The following is a 22215-nucleotide window of genomic DNA, read 5'->3' on the forward strand; positions in this document are numbered from 1 at the left end:
CTATATTATTCTTGGCTATAGTGTCAGTGGGGGACATGTCTCAAAGATTTTACCCCTCTTTTGTGTGTATTTTTTTGCGCAAAATTTTGCGCAAGCCCTTTTTTTGCGCATTTTTTTTGCACACGTTTTGGTAGAGCATGTCCTCCAGATGTGGCCGAATCAGGGTACCTTGGAGTGACATCTATAGTATGCATGGATTTATTAACTGCGTACTTTTCCTTTACACCAAAAAATTTGCCGCAAGAGCTGTTTTTTATTGCGCAAATATAAGCCATCTTGGACTTAACATAGCAAAATGCTCTAAATCATCGATTCTATTTTCCAACGAGTGGATTGAGGATATTACTATATTTACCCGCAATTTATGAAGCTCATTGTGCTTGATTGATAAATTTAGCGCTTCTGCGCATAATTTAGAATTCGGGAAAAGGGGTAAACTGCTTCTACCATACACAAATAATGACACATGCCCCCCAATGTGTAGGTTTACTATGCTTAAATATGTTGTGACTTAAGATGAGTAATGATTTTTTAGCAAATGAATACATTTGGTTTAGGATATGAAATATTAAAAAGCTCTATGGTAGGGATTGGCTGCATCTGAAGGAGAAGGGTACAGCTATGCTTCATGAAAAGATGGCTAGGGACTGGGGAGCATAAGCATAAGGCTGGGCTTACATGTAGTATTTTGGTTAGTATTTTAGCCAAAACCGGGAATAAGAAACTATAGTGCAAAGATTTGCACCTTTTCTGTTTTGGATCCACTCCTGGTTTTGACTAAAAGTGTTGACCACAGAAATATATGTAAAAAAAATAAATAAATAAATTAAAAAAAAAAAGCCTAATTTTTGTAAAATATATTTAAAAGATAAATGAAAATAAAAAAAGGAAATAAAAGTATAACAAAAAAAATGTAAATGTCATAAAACAAAATTGTAGGTGTAATAAAACATTGTAGAATTCTACTCATCTCTAAGATGCAATGCAAACTTTGTAATAGGAGTTTACTGATTCAAACTGTGAAAAAATATAATTTATTTGAAGCATAGCAACAGTAAATATTTTAGCAAGTATATAATTAATTGTCTTTAGGGAAATCTAGTGGGTTGAAAACAGGAACAGAAATGAATTTGTTTTGCAATATTCTTAAAGAGATTGGCTAGAATAAAATGTAATAAAAAGTGTAAAAAGTTTGGAATGTCCACTGCAGCTGACAGATTTCCTTTAAAGGGGTACTCCCCTGGAAAACATTTTCTTTTTTTAATTTCATTTCAGTCTGACCACAGTGCTCTCTGCTGACACCTCTGTCCATCTCAGGAACTGTCCAATAGATGTAATTTACACATCTGTTAAACTTTCTGGCACCAGCTGATTTAGGAAAAAAGTTTTCCAGTGGAGTACCCCTTTAAAGAAACCCTTTCACACTAAAAATACAGCCTGATCTGCAGGCATCATGTTACTAAGCAGGAGATGCTAAGCAGGATGCAGATTGTTGTGGGAGTTATGAGATGTGCCTACTTTTATTTATTTTAAAGGGGTTATCCAGGAAAAAAAAAACTTTTTTTTATATATCAACTGGCTCCAGAAAGTTAAACAGATTTGTAAATTACTTCTATTAAAAATCTTAATCCTTTCAGTACTTATGAGCTGCTGAAGTTGAATTGTTCTTTTCTGTCTAAGTGCTCTCTGATAACACGTGTCTCGGGAGCTGTCCAGAGTAGAAACAAATTCCCATAGGAACTGCACAGAGCAGAATAGGTTTGCTATGGGAATTTGCTTGTACGCTGGACAGCTCCCGAAACACGTGTCATCAGAGAGCACTTAGACAGAAAAGAACAACTCAACTTCAGCAGCTGATAATTATTGGAAGGATTAATATTTTTTAATAGAAGTACCGTATTTTTCGCCGTATAAAACGCACTTTTCTTCCCCAAAACTGGGGGGGAAAAGTCGGTGCGTCTTATACAGCGAATACACCCCTATCGCGGCGGTCCCTGCGGCCATCAATGACCAGGACCCGCGGCTAATACAGGACATCACCGATCGCGGTGATGCCCTGTATTAATCCTTCAGATGCGGCGATCAAAGCTGACCGCCGTGTCTGAAGGGAAAGTGACACTAACCCGGCTGTTCAGTCGGGCTGTTCGGGACCGCCGCGATTTCACCGCGGCGGTCCCGGACAGCCCGACTGAATAGCTGGGTTAGTGCTTACAGGACACCGGGAGGGACCTTACCTGCCTCCCCGGTGTCTTCTCCATTCAGGGATCCCCTTTATGGCCAGTGCTCTCCTTCCTCATCATCACGTCGTCGCGTACGTGCGTCAGTGTGCGTAACGACATGATGGCGGCGACGGAGAGCGAGGATACCCGGCCGGCAGCAGAGACGTTGCGGAGCAACGGGGACACGGCGACAGCGATGGAGCGACATCCAGGGCAGCGGTGACGGGTCCGGAGCGGCGGGGACACGTGAGTATTACCTCCTATGCAGTGGTCTTCAATCTGCGGACCTCCAGATGTTGCAAAACTTCAACTCCCCAGCATGCTGGGAGTTGTAGTTTTGCAACATCTGGAGGTCCGCAGGTTGAAGACCACTATTGGGTTCAAAATCTTTATTTTTTTTTATTTTGCACCTATAAATTGGGTGCGTCTTATACGCCGATGCGTCCTATAGGACGAAAAATACGGTAATTTACAAATCTGTTTAACTTTCTGGAGCCAGGTGATCTAAAAAAAAAAGTTTTTTTCCTGGAATACCCCTTTAAGCTTCTATTTTCTTACTGCGTAGTTATAATCACAAAATGCGTCCTGTACACACCCTGTTAAACTGAAACTAGCTAGTGACCTTGAAGGTATTGAAGCTTGGATGTACTGGGTTGCTGAGCAGACAATAAAATTCTTTACCAAGGAGCTGACAGCATTATCCACTTATCAGTTGTAATGTAGCCTGCTTGCTTGTTATGATAAAAGTTGCTGGATGCCTTAGTTCAGTGTGACTCTGCACTCTTTGCGTGTAAGGATCACCCATGTGTATAGATACCTATGAAATAAATCCCCTTTTATTCATGATACCGGGAGTCTTGATTGATCTCAAGAGAAACAGAGATCAGTAGTTTAGTGGAAAATGTTCAGGATAATTTGTCATTTATTCATGTAAGGATGCGTTCACACGGAGTAATTCAAGAGGAATTTATTCGAGTAATTCCTCTTGAATTCTCCGCTCCATATTAATTCACATCTCCTCTGCCCATTGACTTTAATGTTATTTCTGCTGGCCTGTTCACACTGCGGAAATTCTGCTAGCAGTATTCCGACGCTGAATTCCGTTCCGCATGAAGAAAGAATATATTCATTCTTCAAGCGGAATCCGCTAGCAGAAATCAATTGAAGTCAATGATAAAAAAAAATTCCGCCCGACATCGTTTTCGTGCGGAATTCGCGGGCAATTCGTGCGCAATTTGCGCAGAATTTGCACGGAATTTGCACAATTTGTGTGGAAATGGCTGAAAAACCCTTCACTTCTTTCTCCCCCATGTCCGCGCCGAATTGCTCGCGAATTTCCCGTGAATTTCGCACGAAAAAAAAAAATTTCGCCCTTAAAATTTTCAGCGTGAGTTACTCTTCATTTACTCCGTGTGAACGCACCCTAAGTCTCTGCTCATTTTGGGCTAAGTACTCACATGGGTGGTCCTACTCAGTGACTGACAGCAATCTCTTTGTATGACTGTTCACATGGAGAGACCTGTCAATAACTTAGTAGGACAAACCACTTGGATAATTTTCTCTTTCTGCCTATGTAGTCAAGCGGGTGGTAGTATTCAGTGATTGACAGCCCTCTTTATAGCTGTCAATCCTTGGGAAGCACCACCCACATGACTACTTAGCCAAGAATGAGCCGATATTTACATTAATAAATTACAAGTTATACTGGAGCTTTATGCACAGATTTATAGAATAGTCTTTTCCACTATTCTTCCTCTGTCACAATATTTTCCGTATGATAGCCCCCCTTTTGGTATTACAAAGCAGAGATCTTGGGGAATATTTAACAGGTAACAAACTGTGACCAACATTTTAAAGACAGAGGAGGCAATAGATATTTGCAAATAACACACTAATAATTTACTCCTTCTTATGCACTATACTACATGACTTTTATTTTCTTTCTTTTATAGGTACAATAATTGTGGACAATATGCAAATCAAAGGGACAGCTGGAGGCCTTTCTCCTACTATACAACTTACCTTGATAGAGAATGCGGATTTCTGGGTTATACTAGATCCCATAAAACAAATATTATATCTCAACAGCACTGGGAGAGTCTTGGACAGAGATGTAAGTTTATTACCTGTTGCTTAATGAGAAAATAATTACATATTTTTGTTATAATTTTGGAATAAATTAAAGAAAAAAACACTTAAAATATGAAGCTCATATAACAATTTATTCAGGTTAAGAACCCTATCACAAAAATATCTATAGACATATCAGAAAAATATTAAAAATACATAATTATCCTGTGATGAACACCTGTATATCCCAACGCGTTTCCCCGTGTATCTTATTATATACAGCGGTTCATCAGGGAATCACAAATACAGTTTACAAATAGTGAAGTTAAGATACCTGTGTCAGGTGGGGCAGTATCTGTTCTCTGTTTCTCCAAGTCCTGCCTGGACAGTTTACAAATAGGACTGGGGATTCTCAAAGAGAAAGAAGATAATAGTATCTTTATGGAGAAGATTTACATATATGGCAAAGATAAACAAACAAACACTCAACAATGCATAAACATGTAGATGTTTAAAATAAAATTCATGCATTAGAGGCCAAATAAAGGACCTCTAATGCGTGAGGCCAAGAGGGCAAAGGTGTGTCCACAATTGCTCAGATACTGGAGTCTGAATAGTGTCTAATATTGTCAATCAAGTTAGATATCATCAATATCACACTAAAGCAGTAGAAACTGATCAAAACTGTTCCTAGTAGCAAACAGCATGATTATAAATGCAGGTCTGTGCTAGTAACGTTTTTATTGGGGGTCTTTCACCTCTATGTACATTCCTGGTTGTATACTTCATATTTTCTTTTGCTTGTAGAAGAACAAATTTCTTGTTTAATATTTTAATATCATTTACCCCTAGAGGATAGGCTGTTCAAGTAGATCACTGATATCACTGATCAATGCTATGCAAATGTATAGCACTGAACAGTAATAGCAGTAATCAAGTAATTAAGGCCCTAGACTTAGCCACACACACACACACACACACACACACACACACACACACACACTCACACACTCAATACAGACCCCATTATCAAGCCTCTACTCAATGCAGACATCAGACACAGTTACCCATATGCAATACAGACCACAAAATCAGACCCATTTAATGCAAAAAACATTTTCTTCCGTTTTTTCTGCCATTTTTTGCCTTTGAGTGGAAATTGCATTTTTGGCCACTGTTACGCCGAGCGCTCCGGGTCCCCGCTCCTCCCCGGAGCGCTCGCTTCACTCTCCCCGCGGCAGTGCTCCGGTCACGTCCTCTGACCCGGGGCGCTGCGATTCCGCTGCCAGCCGGGATGCGATTCGCGATGCGGGTAGCGCCCGCTCGCGATGCGCACCCCGGCTCCCCTACCTGACTCGCTCTCCGTCTGTTCTGTCCCGGCGCGCGCGGCCCCGCTCCCTAGGGCGCGCGCGCGCCGGGTCTCTGCGATTTAAAGGGCCACTGCGCCGCTGATTGGCGCAGTGGTTCCAATTAGTGTGTTCACCTGTGCACTTCCCTATATCACCTCACTTCCCCTGCACTCCCTTGCCGGATCTTGTTGCCTTAGTGCCAGTGAAAGCGTTCCTTGTGTGTTCCTTGCCTGTGTTTCCAGACCTTCTGCCGTTGCCCCTGACTACGATCCTTGCTGCCTGCCCCGACCTTCTGCTACGTCCGACCTTGCTTCTGTCTACTCCCTTGTACCGCGCCTATCTTCAGCAGCCAGAGAGGTGAGCCGTTGCTAGTGGATACGACCTGGTCACTACCGCCGCAGCAAGACCATCCCGCTTTGCGGCGGGCTCTGGTGAAAACCAGTAGTGGCTTAGAACCGGTCCACTAGCACGGTCCACGCCAATCCCTCTCTGGCACAGAGGATCCACTACCTGCCAGCCGGCATCGTGACAGTAGATCCGGCCATGGATCCCGCTGAAGTTCCTCTGCCAGTTGTCGCTGACCTCACCACGGTGGTCGCCCAGCAGTCACAACAGATAGCGCAACAAGGCCAACAGCTGTCTCAACTGACCGTTATGCTACAACAGTTACTACCACAGCTTCAGCAGTCATCTCCTCCGCCAGCTCCTGCACCTCCTCCGCAGCGAGTGGCCGCTCCTGGGATACGCTTATCCTTGCCGGATAAATTTGATGGGGACTCTAAGTTTTGCCGTGGCTTTCTTTCCCAATGTTCCCTGCATCTGGAGATGATGTCGGACCTGTTTCCCACTGAAAGGTCTAAGGTGGCTTTCGTAGTCAGCCTTCTGTCCGGAAAAGCCCTGTCATGGGCCACACCGCTCTGGGACCGCAATGACCCCGTCACTGCCTCTGTACACTCCTTCTTCTCGGAAATCCGAAGTGTCTTTGAGGAACCTGCCCGAGCCTCTTCTGCTGAGACTGCCCTGTTGAACCTGGTCCAGGGTAATTCTTCCGTTGGCGAGTATGCCGTACAATTCCGTACTCTTGCTTCAGAATTGTCCTGGAATAATGAGGCCCTCTGCGCGACCTTCAAAAAAGGCCTATCCAGCAACATTAAAGATGTTCTGGCCGCACGAGAAATTCCTGCTAATCTACATGAACTTATTCACCTAGCCACTCGCATTGACATGCGTTTTTCCGAAAGGCGTCAGGAACTCCGCCAAGATATGGACTCTGTTCGCACGAGGCGTTTCTTCTCCTCGGCTCCTCTCTCCTCTGGTCCCCTGCAATCTGTTCCTGTGCCTCCCGCCGTGGAGGCTATGCAGGTCGACCGGTCTCGCCTGACACCTCAAGAGAGGACACGACGCCGTATGGAGAACCTCTGCCTGTACTGTGCCAGTACCGAACACTTCCTGAGAGATTGTCCTATCCGTCCTCCCCGCCTGGAAAGACGTATGCTGACTCCGCACAAAGGTGAGACAGTCCTTGATGTCTACTCTGCTTCTCCACGTCTTACTGTGCCTGTGCGGATGTCTGCCTCTGCCTTCTCCTTCTCTACAGTGGCCTTCTTGGACTCTGGATCTGCAGGAAATTTTATTTTGGCCTCTCTCGTCAACAAATTCAACATCCCGGTGACCAGTCTCGCCAGACCCCTCTACATCAATTGTGTAAATAATGAAAGATTGGACTGTACCATACGTTTCCGCACGGAGCCCCTTCTTATGAGCATCGGATCTCATCATGAGAGGATTGAACTTTTGGTCCTCCCCAATTGCACCTCGGAAATTCTCCTTGGACTTCCCTGGCTTCAACTTCATTCCCCTACCCTGGATTGGTCCACTGGGGAGATCAAGTGTTGGGGGTCCTCTTGTTCCAAGAACTGTCTAAAACCGGTTCCCAGTAACCCTTGCCGTAACTCTGTGGTTCCTCCAGTAACCGGTCTCCCTAAGGCCTATATGGACTTCGCGGATGTTTTCTGCAAAAAACAAGCTGAGACTCTACCTCCTCACAGGCCTTATGATTGCCCTATCGACCTCCTCCCGGGCACTACTCCACCCCGGGGCAGAATTTATCCTCTCTCTGCCCCAGAGACTCTTGCCATGTCCGAATACGTCCAGGAGAATCTAAAAAAGGGCTTTATCCGTAAATCCTCCTCTCCTGCCGGAGCCGGATTTTTCTTTGTGTCCAAAAAAGATGGCTCCCTACGTCCGTGCATTGACTACCGCGGTCTTAATAAAATCACGGTTAAGAACCGCTACCCCTTACCCCTCATCTCTGAACTCTTTGATCGCCTCCAAGGTGCCCACATCTTCACTAAATTGGACTTAAGAGGCGCCTATAACCTCATCCGCATCAGAGAGGGGGACGAGTGGAAAACGGCATTTAACACCAGAGATGGACACTTTGAGTATCTGGTCATGCCCTTTGGACTGTGCAACGCCCCTGCCGTCTTCCAAGACTTTGTCAATGAAATTTTTCGTGATCTGTTATACTCCTGTGTTGTTGTATATCTGGACGATATCCTAATTTTTTCTGCCAATCTAGAAGAACACCGCCAGCATGTCCGTATGGTTCTTCAGAGACTTCGTGACAACCAACTCTATGCCAAAATTGAGAAATGTCTGTTTGAATGCCAATCTCTTCCTTTTCTAGGATATTTGGTCTCTGGCCAGGGACTACAGATGGATCCAGACAAACTCTCTGCCGTCTTAGATTGGCCACGCCCCTCCGGACTCCGTGCTATCCAACGCTTTTTGGGGTTCGCCAATTATTACAGGCAATTTATTCCACATTTTTCTACCATTGTGGCTCCTATCGTGGCTTTAACCAAAAAAAATGCTGATCCCAAGTCCTGGCCTCCTCAAGCAGAAGACGCCTTTAAACGACTCAAGTCTGCCTTTTCTTCGGCTCCCGTCCTCTCCAGACCTGACCCTTCCAAACCCTTCCTATTGGAGGTTGATGCCTCCTCAGTGGGAGCTGGAGCTGTTCTTCTACAAAAAAATTCTTCCGGGCATGCTGTCACTTGTGGTTTTTTCTCTAGGACCTTCTCTCCAGCGGAGAGGAACTACTCCATCGGGGATCGAGAGCTTCTAGCCATTAAATTAGCACTTGAGGAATGGAGGCATCTGCTGGAGGGATCAAGTTCTCCTGTTATTATCTACACCGACCACAAGAACCTCTCCTACCTCCAGTCTGCCCAACGGCTGAATCCTCGCCAGGCCCGGTGGTCTCTGTTCTTTGCCCGATTTAATTTTGAGATTCACTTTCGTCCTGCCGATAAGAACATTAGGGCCGATGCTCTCTCTCGTTCCTCGGATGCCTCAGAAGTTGAACTCTCTCCGCAACACATCATTCCACCTGACTGCCTGATCTCCACTTCTCCTGCCTCCATCAGGCAGACTCCTCCAGGAAAGACCTTTGTTTCTCCTCGCTAACGCCTCGGAATCCTCAAATGGGGTCACTCCTCCCATCTCGCAGGTCATGCGGGTATCAAGAAATCTGTGCAACTCATCTCCCGCTTTTATTGGTGGCCGACTCTGGAGACGGATGTTGTGGACTTTGTGCGAGCCTGCACTATCTGTGCCCGGGATAAGACTCCTCGCCAGAAGCCCGCTGGTTTTCTTCATCCTCTGCCTGTCCCCGAACAGCCTTGGTCTCTGATTGGTATGGATTTTATTACTGATTTACCCCCTTCCCGTGGCAACACTGTTATTTGGGTGGTCGTTGATCGATTCTCCAAAATGGCACATTTCATCCCTCTTCCTGGTCTTCCTTCTGCGCCTCAGTTGGCTAAACAATTTTTTGTACACATTTTTCGTCTTCACGGGTTGCCTACGCAGATTGTCTCGGACAGAGGCGTCCAATTCGTGTCTAAATTCTGGAGGGCTCTCTGTAAACAACTCAAGATTAAATTAAATTTTTCTTCTGCATATCATCCCCAGTCCAATGGACAAGTAGAAAGGATTAACCAGATCTTGGGTGATTATTTGCGACATTTTGTTTCCTCCCGCCAGGATGACTGGGCAGATCTCCTCCCATGGGCCGAATTCTCGTATAACTTCAGGGTCTCTGAGTCTTCCTCCAAATCCCCATTTTTCGTGGTGTACGGCCGTCACCCTCTTCCCCCCCTCCCTACTCCCTTGCCCTCTGGTCTGCCCGCTGTGGATGAAATTTCTCGTGACCTTTCCATCATATGGAGAGAGACCCACCTGTCTCTCTTACAGGCTTCATCACGCATGAAGAAGTTCGCGGATAAGAAAAGAAGAGCTCCCCCTGTTTTTTCCCCTGGAGACAAGGTATGGCTCTCCGCTAAATATGTCCGCTTCCGTGTCCCTAGCTACAAGTTGGGACCACGCTATCTTGGTCCTTTCAAAATTTTGTGTCAAATTAATCCTGTCTCTTATAAACTTCTTCTTCCTCCCTCTCTTCGTATCCCTAATGCCTTTCACGTCTCTCTTCTCAAACCACTCATCCTCAACCGTTTTTCTCCCAAATCTGTTTCTCCCACTCCTGTTTCCGGCTCCTCGGACATCTTCTCGGTCAAAGAAATTTTAGCTGCCAAAAAGGTCAGAGGGAAAAATTTTTTTTTAGTGGACTGGGAGGGTTGTGGTCCTGAAGAGAGATCCTGGGAACCTGAGGACAACATCCTAGACAAAAGTCTGCTCCTCAGGTTCTCAGGCTCTAAGAAGAGGGGGAGACCCAAGGGGGGGGGTACTGTTACGCCGAGCGCTCCGGGTCCCCGCTCCTCCCCGGAGCGCTCGCTTCACTCTCCCCGCGGCAGCGCTCCGGTCACGTCCTCTGACCCGGGGCGCTGCGATTCCGCTGCCAGCCGGGATGCGATTCGCGATGCGGGTAGCGCCCGCTCGCGATGCGCACCCCGGCTCCCCTACCTGACTCGCTCTCCGTCTGTTCTGTCCCGGCGCGCGCGGCCCCGCTCCCTAGGGCGCGCGCGCGCCGGGTCTCTGCGATTTAAAGGGCCACTGCGCCGCTGATTGGCGCAGTGGTTCCAATTAGTGTGTTCACCTGTGCACTTCCCTATATCACCTCACTTCCCCTGCACTCCCTTGCCGGATCTTGTTGCCTTAGTGCCAGTGAAAGCGTTCCTTGTGTGTTCCTTGCCTGTGTTTCCAGACCTTCTGCCGTTGCCCCTGACTACGATCCTTGCTGCCTGCCCCGACCTTCTGCTACGTCCGACCTTGCTTCTGTCTACTCCCTTGTACCGCGCCTATCTTCAGCAGCCAGAGAGGTGAGCCGTTGCTAGTGGATACGACCTGGTCACTACCGCCGCAGCAAGACCATCCCGCTTTGCGGCGGGCTCTGGTGAAAACCAGTAGTGGCTTAGAACCGGTCCACTAGCACGGTCCACGCCAATCCCTCTCTGGCACAGAGGATCCACTACCTGCCAGCCGGCATCGTGACAGCCACTTTGACGTTTTTCAAAATTTGGTGCAAAATGCAGTAGAGATGGAAAAAAATGTATTTAACAATTTTTTTTATTTTTTATAACAAAATTTTAATACATTTTTAAACAGGGATCAATTTGTGTGGCCGGGCAGGGCACTAAAAATGTAGCCAACAATGATAAAAATGTAGTGTGTACCGTATATACTCGAGTGTAAGCCTTTATATAAGTTTTTCATCATGATTTTGCACCGGACCTGCGGACCGTTTTTATGTGTAAATTTGATGTGAAATTATTCTGTGTAAAATAGTTGAATATTAAATCTACATTTTCACCACTATTTGGTTGGTATCAATTTCCATCATACACCACTTGTAGGTGAAACACTGAGGACTGTGATTATTTAATATTTGTTTAGTTGCCCATAGTAACCAATCAGTTCTGTTCCTCAGAAGTAAGTGTTGGGTTAGCCTCGACAGGAGAATAGCATAAAAAAAATCAATGGAATAGGAAGTGACCTCCTTCTCTGTCAGTGTTCAATAATACAGCTTTTCCATTGACATACAGTACATTGTTTCGCCATCATCTATGTTTATATGTATAGGTCTATGAAGGATAAAAGGGAAATCCTCTATCCTCACTATAATAATCCATACCTTGGCAGCTATAAATATGCTTTGTTGTTTTCTTTAAGAAAGTTTAACAATATCTTTTTCAGTTGAACTATTTTCTATTAGTCCTACACCAGAACAAAATGGCATTTTTGTTTATGACATGCAGCTTTTGATTTGAAGAGTTGGCCCTGAGCTTGGCATACGTATTCCCAAATCTGTCACTAATTTTCTTTGTAGAAGGCCCGGTGACAGATTTACGATAAGTCTATGTGACAACACTGAGGCTACTTAATTCACAATTATTTGATTCATGGAGCTTTCATGCACATTGAAGTTTCTTACCATAGAAAACTATTTTAAATGCGCAGAAAATAAAACATTTTATGACAATTTAAGATTCATTTCACAGCCAACATATCAACTATCATGTTTATGGAAATACTTTAATTATCCATAGATATCCAGCTCAAATCAATATCTCCTACTGTATATGTCAGGCTTTTATCTTATATAACAAATCAAAACAATGTAATACTTTTTATATACACAAGCTTAAAGGGTTCTCCACCCACAAACATCTTATCCCCTATGCATTGGATAGGGGATAAGATGTCTGTGGGCGGAGTAACCCTTAAGGGTGCGTTCACACGCTATTACTAGCAGCGGGTTTCATGCTGCGGGAAACCTGCTGCGAGTTACACTACCATTGATTTGAATGGGTCCACAGACAGTCCGCAATAGTGTCAGATTTGCGGACTGTCCGCGAACCCATTTAAATCAACAGTAGCGTAACTCGCAGCGGGAAACTCACTACTAGCGTGTGAACGCACATTTAAGAAGTTTTTCTTTTGGATTCCGCACAAATCTTGGCATACTCCATCCGATGGTATATTACACAAGTATTCCCACATTGCTTCAAGGTGAAGAAATAAAAACAGAATAAAGCAATAAAATAGGATATGACTGATGTATTTGATGTAAACAACTTTACAATAATATTCGTTTCTTTACAGCCACCAATGTCCATTTGGACCTTCGGTGTCAAAATTCAGTGTACAAATTTAAAGGTTGGCAATGTCATTACCCATGTAGTACGAGTAGTCGTGAGGGACCGGAATGATAATTCACCGCGATTTATGCAAAGCAGTTACTACACAACAGTCAATGAGGTAAGAGAAACATTTTAATATTAAACATTTCCAGTGCATTTTTTGTTTGATAAACCTATAAAAAAGCTGTTAAAGGGGTTTCTGGGAACCATTCTTTTTTTTTCAAAAATAAAAAAATAAACCATACTCACCTGCCCCGAGCCCCTGATGCAGCTGTTCAGACCACACCTGGTCCCTGGTGCTCTTTTTCCTGCTTCCAATAACATGCCAAACTTGTACGAAGGGCCTGTTTTAATGATTAAGTGAAATTAGTTTTTGAAGATAGAATGTTTATTACCAGGGGTTATACATAAAGAACTGTCACATTAGGTGGGTTTGCTTGATACAGAAGTCTCATTTCTCAGCAATTGCAGGCTACATGGTTACATAATTAAGGGTGACAAACATATATTATCCAAGATAGATTTTTTTCACATCATGATTAAAACCAATATCTAGTATTTTTTTCGCTTTAATTCAATATTCAAAAAATAAACAATGTTTTTTTTCGCATTAAATAAAACCTATATCTACCTACTGAGAGATATATGTCAATAAACATGCTTATTGATGACTCAATTTATTTTTATATTTATTTTTATATAAATATTGCGTAACATCTATATTCACATCTGCTGTGTCCATTTAACATTTACATCAATGTGCACATAAAAAGGGAAAATGTTTTGCCTCCCTGGTGATAGTAAACAACCGCTTTGTTCCTCTTTTTACCGGGCAGCTTTGTTTGCCCAATACGATGCAGGTTCTGATCTCTGCAGCTCTCTTTTATTAGCAACTTCACCCTATTTCTTGTTATGTAGATCAGAAGTCACTTCTCTATGTAACTCTATAAGACTTACTTTGAGCGTTGTGTAATAGTTACATAGAGAAAGTGATTAACAGTCCACTAAGCGAGTGTGAGAAAAGCAGCAGGGACCAGATCAACAAAGTTAAGTTGCCCGGTAGGAGAGATAATCAGAGCAGCTGTTTACCTTTATCATGCTACAGTAGGGTAAACTATTATCCCCAGTATGGTTCCTTAGTAGCCAACATTGTGCAAAAAACTTTTTCTTTTGTCATGTTTGTATATTTTCTTTTTAAATGTGTTGAAATGGCAGTTAATATATAGGCATTTATTCTCATGTGTCTTAAATGGGTTATCCACCATAAGGTGATTTTAGTACGTACCTGCCAGACAATAATGGACATGCTTAGGAAGGATCTGCGCTTGTCTTGGTGCTAAATGGCTATGTTGGGAGATTACCATAACACTGTGGCTAGCTTTTTGTGAACTGGTATTTCCTGTTTGAGTTTTCTTTTTTGCCAACAAATCCCATAATTCCATTTTCCTCCCTCCCACACATCAGCCACCCCACCCATTGAAGCATAAATGAGCTGCATCCATTCAAAAGAAGTGTGGTTTTCAATCAGGGTGCCTACAGCTGTCGCATTAGTTGCAGATTGATCTATTTCCCACCAAGCGATTTACCACTATGTTAAAGTAGAATATGTCATGAGAAAACAATCTCAGAATCAACTTCATAAGTAAAAGCAGCCCAGAGTTATTAATGCTTAAAGTGACAGTGATCTGATGTGCAAAAAATGCTTTGGTCCTTAAGGTGAAAATGGGATTGGTCCTCAAGGGGTTAAACTTCATACATGCTATCAGAATACATGTCCTAACAGACCATAAATTGTGTTTTTATGAATCTTGAAATCTAGCATGATTTTAATTATTTTCTTTAAGAGTCCTATGAATTTAAATGGGCATTGTCAGATTTAAAAAAAAATACTGTATGTTGTACATCTTGGAAAAACATTAACCTTTCTAATTTACTTATAATATACAGTATAATATAATATACAGTAAGTGAGGGTTGGCTAGCACTCCTGTGCTCTCTCCTGTCTGATAGGACTCGACTGTGCTCTCTCCTGTCCTATCAGACACAGAGAAGTCCTATCAGACAGGAGAGAGCACAGAGGAGTCCTATCAGATAGGAGATAGCACAGAGGAGTCCTATCAGACAGGAGAGAGCACAGAGGAGTACTATCAGACAGGAGAGACTAGAATCAGCCCACAAGATTCGTGGACCTGAGGAAACAATGGCTCCACACGGCGCCCCACCCGGACCCTTAAATCTGTTCAGTATATGCAGAGTTCTGGTGCTGTAATCTTCAGCTGCATTGCGCTCTAGTGCAAAATGAAGAGAAGGAATGACATCTTCATTTTGCACTAGAGCGCAATGCAGCTGAAGATTACAGCACCAGAACTCTGCATATACTGAACAGATTTAAGGGGCCGGGTGGGGTGCCGTGTGGAGCCATTGTTTCCTTGGGTCCGCGAATCTTGCGGGCTGATTCTAGTTGTTCCTTTACCGACTGAAGTTCATCTCCGGATGGAAAAAGCTCCTGGCTGCATCCTGGACACCTGCCCGTACACAGGGCGATACGCTACAGTAGATGTTGTACTCTAAGTACAACATCAAAAGGTGAGCACTCACTCACTATCTATGCCTCTCCAATTTGATTATATTTACGGCACTTAGGTCTTTGTCTGTCTTTTTTCCTTTTAGTATACAAGATCAGACAGGAGAGAGCATAGAGGAGGACTATCAGACAGGAGAGAGCACAGAGGAGGACGATCACACAGGAAAGAGCACAAATGAGTACTATCAGACAGGAGAGAGCACAGAGGAGTGCTATCAGACAGGAGACAGCACAAAGGAGTACTATCAGACAGGAAAGAGCACAGAGGAGTACTATCAGACAGGAGAGAGCACAGAGGAGTCCTATCAGACAGGAGAGAGCACAGAGGAGTCCTATCAGACAGGAGAGAGCACAAAGGAGTCCTATCAGACAGGAGAGAGCACAGAGGCATACTATCAGACAGGAGAGAGCACAGAGGAGTCCTATCAGACAGGAGAGAGCACAGATGAGTACTATCAAACAGGAGAGAGCACAGATGAGTCCTATCAAACAGGAGAGAGTACAGAGGAGTCCTATCAGACAGGAGAGAGCACAAAGGAGTACTATGAGACAGGAGATAGCACATAGGAGTCTTATCTGACAGGAGAGAGCACTGAGGAGTACTATCAGACAGGAGAGAGCACAGAGGAGTGCTATCAGACAGGAGAGAACACAGGAATACTATCAGACAAGAGAGAGCACAGCGGAGTCCTATCAGACAGGAGAGAGCACAGAGGAGTACTATCAGACAGGAGAGAGCACAGAGGAGTACTATCAGACAGGAGAGAGCACAGAGGGGTACTATCAGACAGGAGAGAGCACAGAGGAGTACTATCAGACAGGAGAGAGCACAGAGGAGTCCTATCAGACAGGAGAGAGCACAGAGGAGTACTATCAGACAGGAGAGAGCACATAGGAGTGCTAACCCACCCTCACTTGCCTGTGCTTCAGCTTGGACAAATCCATGATTCTATAAGACATGTTTCTATAAAAGGGGAATAAAGTGTTCTTATGAAGTATATTAGAAAGGTTAATGTTTTGCTAAGATGTACAACATATAAAAAGTTTTTGCATCTGACAGTGCCCATTAAACTTCTCCGATTTCCTGGAATCTTTTCATGTGATGTCAAATGGTAAAGTAAAAGCAGATAATTCAGAGCAGATAATGAAGGTAAAAAATGACAAGTGCAAACAATAGAAGTCACTTTGGCGACTTGTGGGAAAAAATATAGTTTATATGTTCACCTTTACACATCTGTACAGTTAGTCTCTTAATATGAAGGAGTGGTTGTAATAGCATTCTCTGAGATATCATGCCCACATCATTGTCCTGTGAGTCTGTCACCATTTCAACTTGTTTTTCTCTTTTAGGATTTTAGAGAACAGTTTTATCTTTTATTTCTTCGAGCACATTATCAGATTACACTTTCCTATAATGTAATGGGAGCAATCCATAAAAAAAAAAAATAATAATAATAATAATAATAATAATAATATATATATATATATATATATGTATATATATGTATATATATATATATATATATATATATATATATATATGTATATATATATGTATATATTATGGGAACCTGTACACATGTAGGTTTTGTTCAGGTTTTTTAATGCAAGAGTGAATTTAAAAAATAACGTAGTATCTGCCCTTCACACTTTCCTTTTACGTTCCACATCTGGTTTTGGTTTCAAAAACTACACAAAATATCCGATCAAAAAATTCAAACATACTGGAAATGCTGGAAATTGGGAATGGGCATGCATTTATGGTTCCCTAACACAACAAGGGGGTTATCCAGAATTCAAAAACATGGCTGCTTTTTTTTTTTCCAGAAACATCCCTACTGCTGTATTCAGTTTGTGTCTGGTATTTCATCTCAGTTCTATTGAAGTTAATAGCGTGTTTAATACCACACAGAAACTAGGGACAGGTGTGAAGCTGTTTTGGAAGAAAACAACTATGTTGTTGAAGTCCTGAATACCCCCCTTTGGTATAACAGGGCACTTAAGGTTTAGTATTGGACAACCTCATTTTGGAACTACCTTTGGAGCCCAATATAAACTGCAATAATCATATTAACGCACCTTTGTGGTCCTCCTCCTCAATACAAAATAAATACACACCATACCATTTCCTATATTTGATGAGGTTTGGTCCCTGTTTTAACCCCTGTCACGCCCCCTCCCATAGACTTGCATTGAGGGGCGGGGTGACGTCACACGGGGGCAGAGTAGTGAGGTCACGATTTTCCATCCACGTGGTCGAGATGGACTCAGCCTGAGGACCTCCAGCGGTTCCAGAAGCCGCTAAAGGTGGGTGCCGCATGGTAGATCCCGGGGGTCCCCGGCAATCTGAAATCTTATCCCCTATCCTTTGGATAGGGGATAAGATGCCTAGGGGCGGAGTACCCCTTTAAGGACACAGCCCATTTGTGCCATGAAGAAACAGTTTTTTCCTCCTCACCTTCTGAGAGCCGTAACTCTTTTATTTTTCCAACTACAGACCCATATGAGGGTTTGATTTGTTTGGATGACCAATTGTTCTTTGTAATGACACCTTTTATTTTACTAAAAAAATCTACGGCACAAGCAAAAATATTTTTTATGCTGGGAAATGGACTTGTTTTTACACAGTGTTCTTTATTGGAAAACTGGCTTGTTCTCAATATTTTGTGGGTAAATAAGACTAAAATAAAAACTTTTCAAATAAATTTAGAATGTTTAAAATTGCCCTATTCTGACTCCCTATATTTTTCTTATTTTACCATATACTGTGCTGTATGAGGGCTAATTTTGTGCACCGTGCTCTGTAGTTTCCAATGGTACCACTTTGTATGTGACTTTTTGATTACTTTTCACTTTTTTTTTCTGGGATGTGATATGACTAAAATTAAGGAATTTTGGACCTTGGTATATTTTTATGTTGGGATTTATATTTTTATATTTTACTCTTTTTTTTTTCGTAAAATGGGAAAAGAGGGGAATTTTTTTTAAATTAGGGGAGCTGATAGCAGCCGAGACCCACAGTCTATGATGCGAACGCAGCTCTTGCACTCGCCTTTTAGCCTCAATGGGAATATACAAGTCCCAGGTGCCCAGGGCATACCTGTACACCCTGCATCCTTCGGGGGTTGATATTTTGATAAAATTGTTAACAAGGATAGTCTAAAAACATCAAAACATATGATAATCCATATAAACATATTAGACTTCCATTTTTCCCAGTTTGTGTTTAGCTCATCTTCTTCCCCACTTTAAATTACTACTTACCAGCTGCAAATTCAAATTCAACATACCTATTGTACAATAAATAAACATGTGTTAAGTGCGCTAACCTGTAACAGTGTCAGGAATTAAAAGGATGGAACGGCTGGATGCTTTCCTGCAAAAGGTAAGAAATGCAAAACAGAAACATTGACAAAGCTCTGAACATTTTCACAACAGGAGGGGTGTCAACACAAAGGGGATGTCTACACTAACCCTTTTAGCCATAACCTACTGAACCAGAGCTCCCTGTAGGGAATAGGAGAACTGGTCATTACGGAGGTGATCTTCAGATCTCAGACCAATAACCCCTTAATAGACTGCTCTGACAATTACATTCAAGGATACCTTCTCTAGATGGCATAGTGTCCCGCATCACTAATGGCTTAATTTACAATAACCTATTACACTTTAAAGATAATTTCTTCTTTGTGTGGAATAATAACCACAAAATAAAGCAGTTAAAGGCAGATGTAGACATTAGAGTCATTTTCACTGGCACATCATAGTGCCACATATAAAACAGAACATCAGATCTTTCAAACCTGTTTTAATGGAACCAATTCCATAACCAAATATATTATATTCCCTGTTAAATGCAATGCAAAAGATAAAGAAAAAAATTATTGTATTGCTTTATTAAATCTGGACCCATATGGACTGAACCCAGGAATAAACCCCCACACTCTGGAGTTTACTATGGATGATGGTAAAAGTTGTTTATTGATGTATAGTCCCACCACAACACCTAAATGCCAAGCAGATATCACAGATACCTGCTTGGCATTTAGATGTTGTCGTCGGACAATGTGACATTGGTCCGCCTCCCTCCACATACATCAGGTGAGTTTATCATCCTATGGCACCTGACACTATGGTGGCTGGATTCAGGTTAGAGTGCTACCTGTGTTTTATTTACAGCTAAAGCTGTGTTTTTTCTTTATGCGTCCTGTTCACATATCATAGCCAGACATTGTATATGCAAATAAATAATGTATCTAAATAAAAACATCCATCTTATGCTGGAAAGATTTATTAGTGTGGCTCGTTATATCCAGTTCATATATTTTTGTATTAGTACAGACTGCAATACGAGCTCTAAAATTCTCACTGCATTACTCACACTATAATTGACAAATTATAAGATAAATTAATGTTTTTAGTTTTTTTTTATATATTCAGTGTGTTCTGTATTGCTCTATGATTGAACAAATCCTATTTTTTAGAGGTATGCCATGCAGCAGTACAACACTCTTGTCTCTTTTTGCTGACACCAAACATTGTACACACAACAGTATGTAGCCTTGGTCAAAGTAAATAGGGTATTTTCAACAAAGATGAGTGGGATTTTATTGTCCTGAACTAGCTGAGTACCCGACGTTGCCCTGGTTTTCCTTCCTAATCCTTGTTGGGGAGGAAAATAAACAAAGGAGGAAGCTTTTGACTTCATATCCCGTCCTCATATATTGTTGTCATATCCCGACCTCCTATCCCGTCATCGTATCGCGACCTCCTATCCCGACCTCCTATCCCGACGTCCTATCCCGTCCTCCTATCCCATCCTCCTATCCCGTCCTCCTTTCCCGTCCTCCTTTCACATCCTCCTATCTCGACCTCATTTCCCGTCCTCCTATCTCGACCTCCTTTTTTGTCCACCTTTCCCGTTTCCTGTCCTCTTTTCCCATCCTCCTATCCCGTCCTCCTATCCCGTCCTCCTATCCCGTCCTCCTTTCCTGTCCTCCTTTCCCGTCCTCATATCTTGAACTCCTTTCCTGTCCTCTTTTCCCGTCCTCCTTTTCCTTCCTCCTATCCCGTCCATCTATCCTGTTCTCCTATCCCATCCTCCTATCCCGACCTTCTATCCTGACCTCCTATCCCATCCTCCTATCCCGTCCTCCTATCTCGACCTCTTATCCTGTCCTCCTATCCCGACCTCCTATCTCGACCTCCTATCCCGTCCTCCTATCCCATCCTCCTATCCCGTTCTCCTATCCCGGCCTCCTATCCCGACCTCCTATCCAGTGCTCCTATCCCGTCCTCCTATCTCAACCTCCTATCCCGTCCTCCTATCCCGACCTCCTATCCCATCCTCCTATCCCGTCCTCCTATCTCGACCTCCTATCCCGACCTCCTATCCCGGTCCTCCTATCCCGGTTCTCCCATCCCGGTTCTCCCATCCCATCCTCCTATCCCGTCCTCCTATGCCGTCCTCCTATCCCGACCTCCGATCCCGTCCTCATATTCTGACCTGTAATATGTGTACCAGTTATTGAAATATCTCCAGCCGTACGGAAGTTATGTGGGAACATACATTTCCCATTGATTTGCATGGGACTTTAAACAAAAACCCCGACCCTCACAAATGGGGGTAGTTAAGGGTTAAATTAACTATCCTATATTTTAAGTGGATATATAAGTAACATGTGGCCAAGTATTATCGAAATATCTTCAGCCGTTTGGAAGTTATGCAGTAACAAATATTTCCCATTGACTTGTATGGGACTTTAAACATAAACCCCGCCCCTGGCAAATGGGGGTGAGTAAGGGTTAAATCACCTATCCTATGTTTGTTGTTGACATATAAGTAACATGTGTGCCAAGTTTCATGTTAATATCTTTAGCCGTTTGGACGTGATGCTGGAACATACACACATACATACATACATACACACATACATACACACACTGTGAGTTTTATATATATATATATATATATATATATATATATATATATATATATATATATATATATATAGCTATTTCCACATTCAAAACATCTATCTTAGCTTTTAAAGGGGTACTCCGGTATTAATGGGCTCCAGAAAGTTAAACAGATTTGTAAATTACTTCTATTAAAAATCTTAAGCCTTTCAATACTTATCAACTGCTGTATGCTCCAGAGGAAGTAGAGTTGTTATTTTCTGTCTGACCACAGTGCTCTCTGTTGACACCTCTGGCCATGTCAGGAACTATCCAGAGTAGGAGAAAAACCTATCCTGCTCTGGACAGTTCCTCACATGGACAGAGGTGTCAGCAGTGAGCGGTGTGGTTAGACTGAAAAGAACAACTCAGCTTCCTCTGTAGTATACAGCAGCTTATAGTACTGGAAGATTTTTTAATAGAAGTAATTTACAAATCTGTTTAACTCTCTGGAGCCAGTTGATTTGGAAAAAAAAAATGTGTTCCACCAGACTTCCCCTTTAAAGTATTATATAGGTTGATTTCTTAGAAATATTTTGAATGGTATTCTGCACAAGGACTGAGAATAATGTATAAGAAGTCCATTATCCTTAGCTTTACATTTACAATGGCTGAATGTCCAAAAGGTAAATATTGTATAGCTCTTTTACAGCTTTTACTTTAAGCCATAGAGGATCACCAGTGGTGTAAGAACATCAGACGCCCCACTTTGGCTTTGAGATTTTAATTGAAATGAACATCAAATTCACACTTTTTACATGTTAATGTAATTTTAGTTCTACGGCAATTGAGGTCTGTTGTCATAACAAACCAATGTAATTTTACAAAATGTGTTTTCATATAAAGTCCATTCATGAGTCATCCAGCATCACAGCGTACGTTTGATCATTTTTAGGACAGTTGGCACATTCTTAGTTTTATTAAAGCTTCAC

General features: G+C 42.7%; 1 protein-coding gene across 1 annotated transcript in view; it reads left to right on the forward strand.

Annotated features, from left to right (window-relative positions):
• Positions 1-22215, forward strand: part of PCDH15 (protocadherin related 15) — a 1516206-nt gene that overhangs the window by 400295 nt on the left and 1093696 nt on the right. The window contains exons 5-6 of the mRNA XM_056530010.1: positions 4172-4332; positions 12704-12859. Of these exons, the coding sequence (XP_056385985.1) occupies positions 4172-4332; positions 12704-12859 (317 nt within the window). The remainder of the gene's footprint in view (positions 1-4171; positions 4333-12703; positions 12860-22215) is intronic.

Source organism: Hyla sarda, chromosome 7 (assembly GCF_029499605.1).
Source record: "Hyla sarda isolate aHylSar1 chromosome 7, aHylSar1.hap1, whole genome shotgun sequence".
NCBI lineage: Eukaryota > Metazoa > Chordata > Amphibia > Anura > Hylidae > Hyla > Hyla sarda.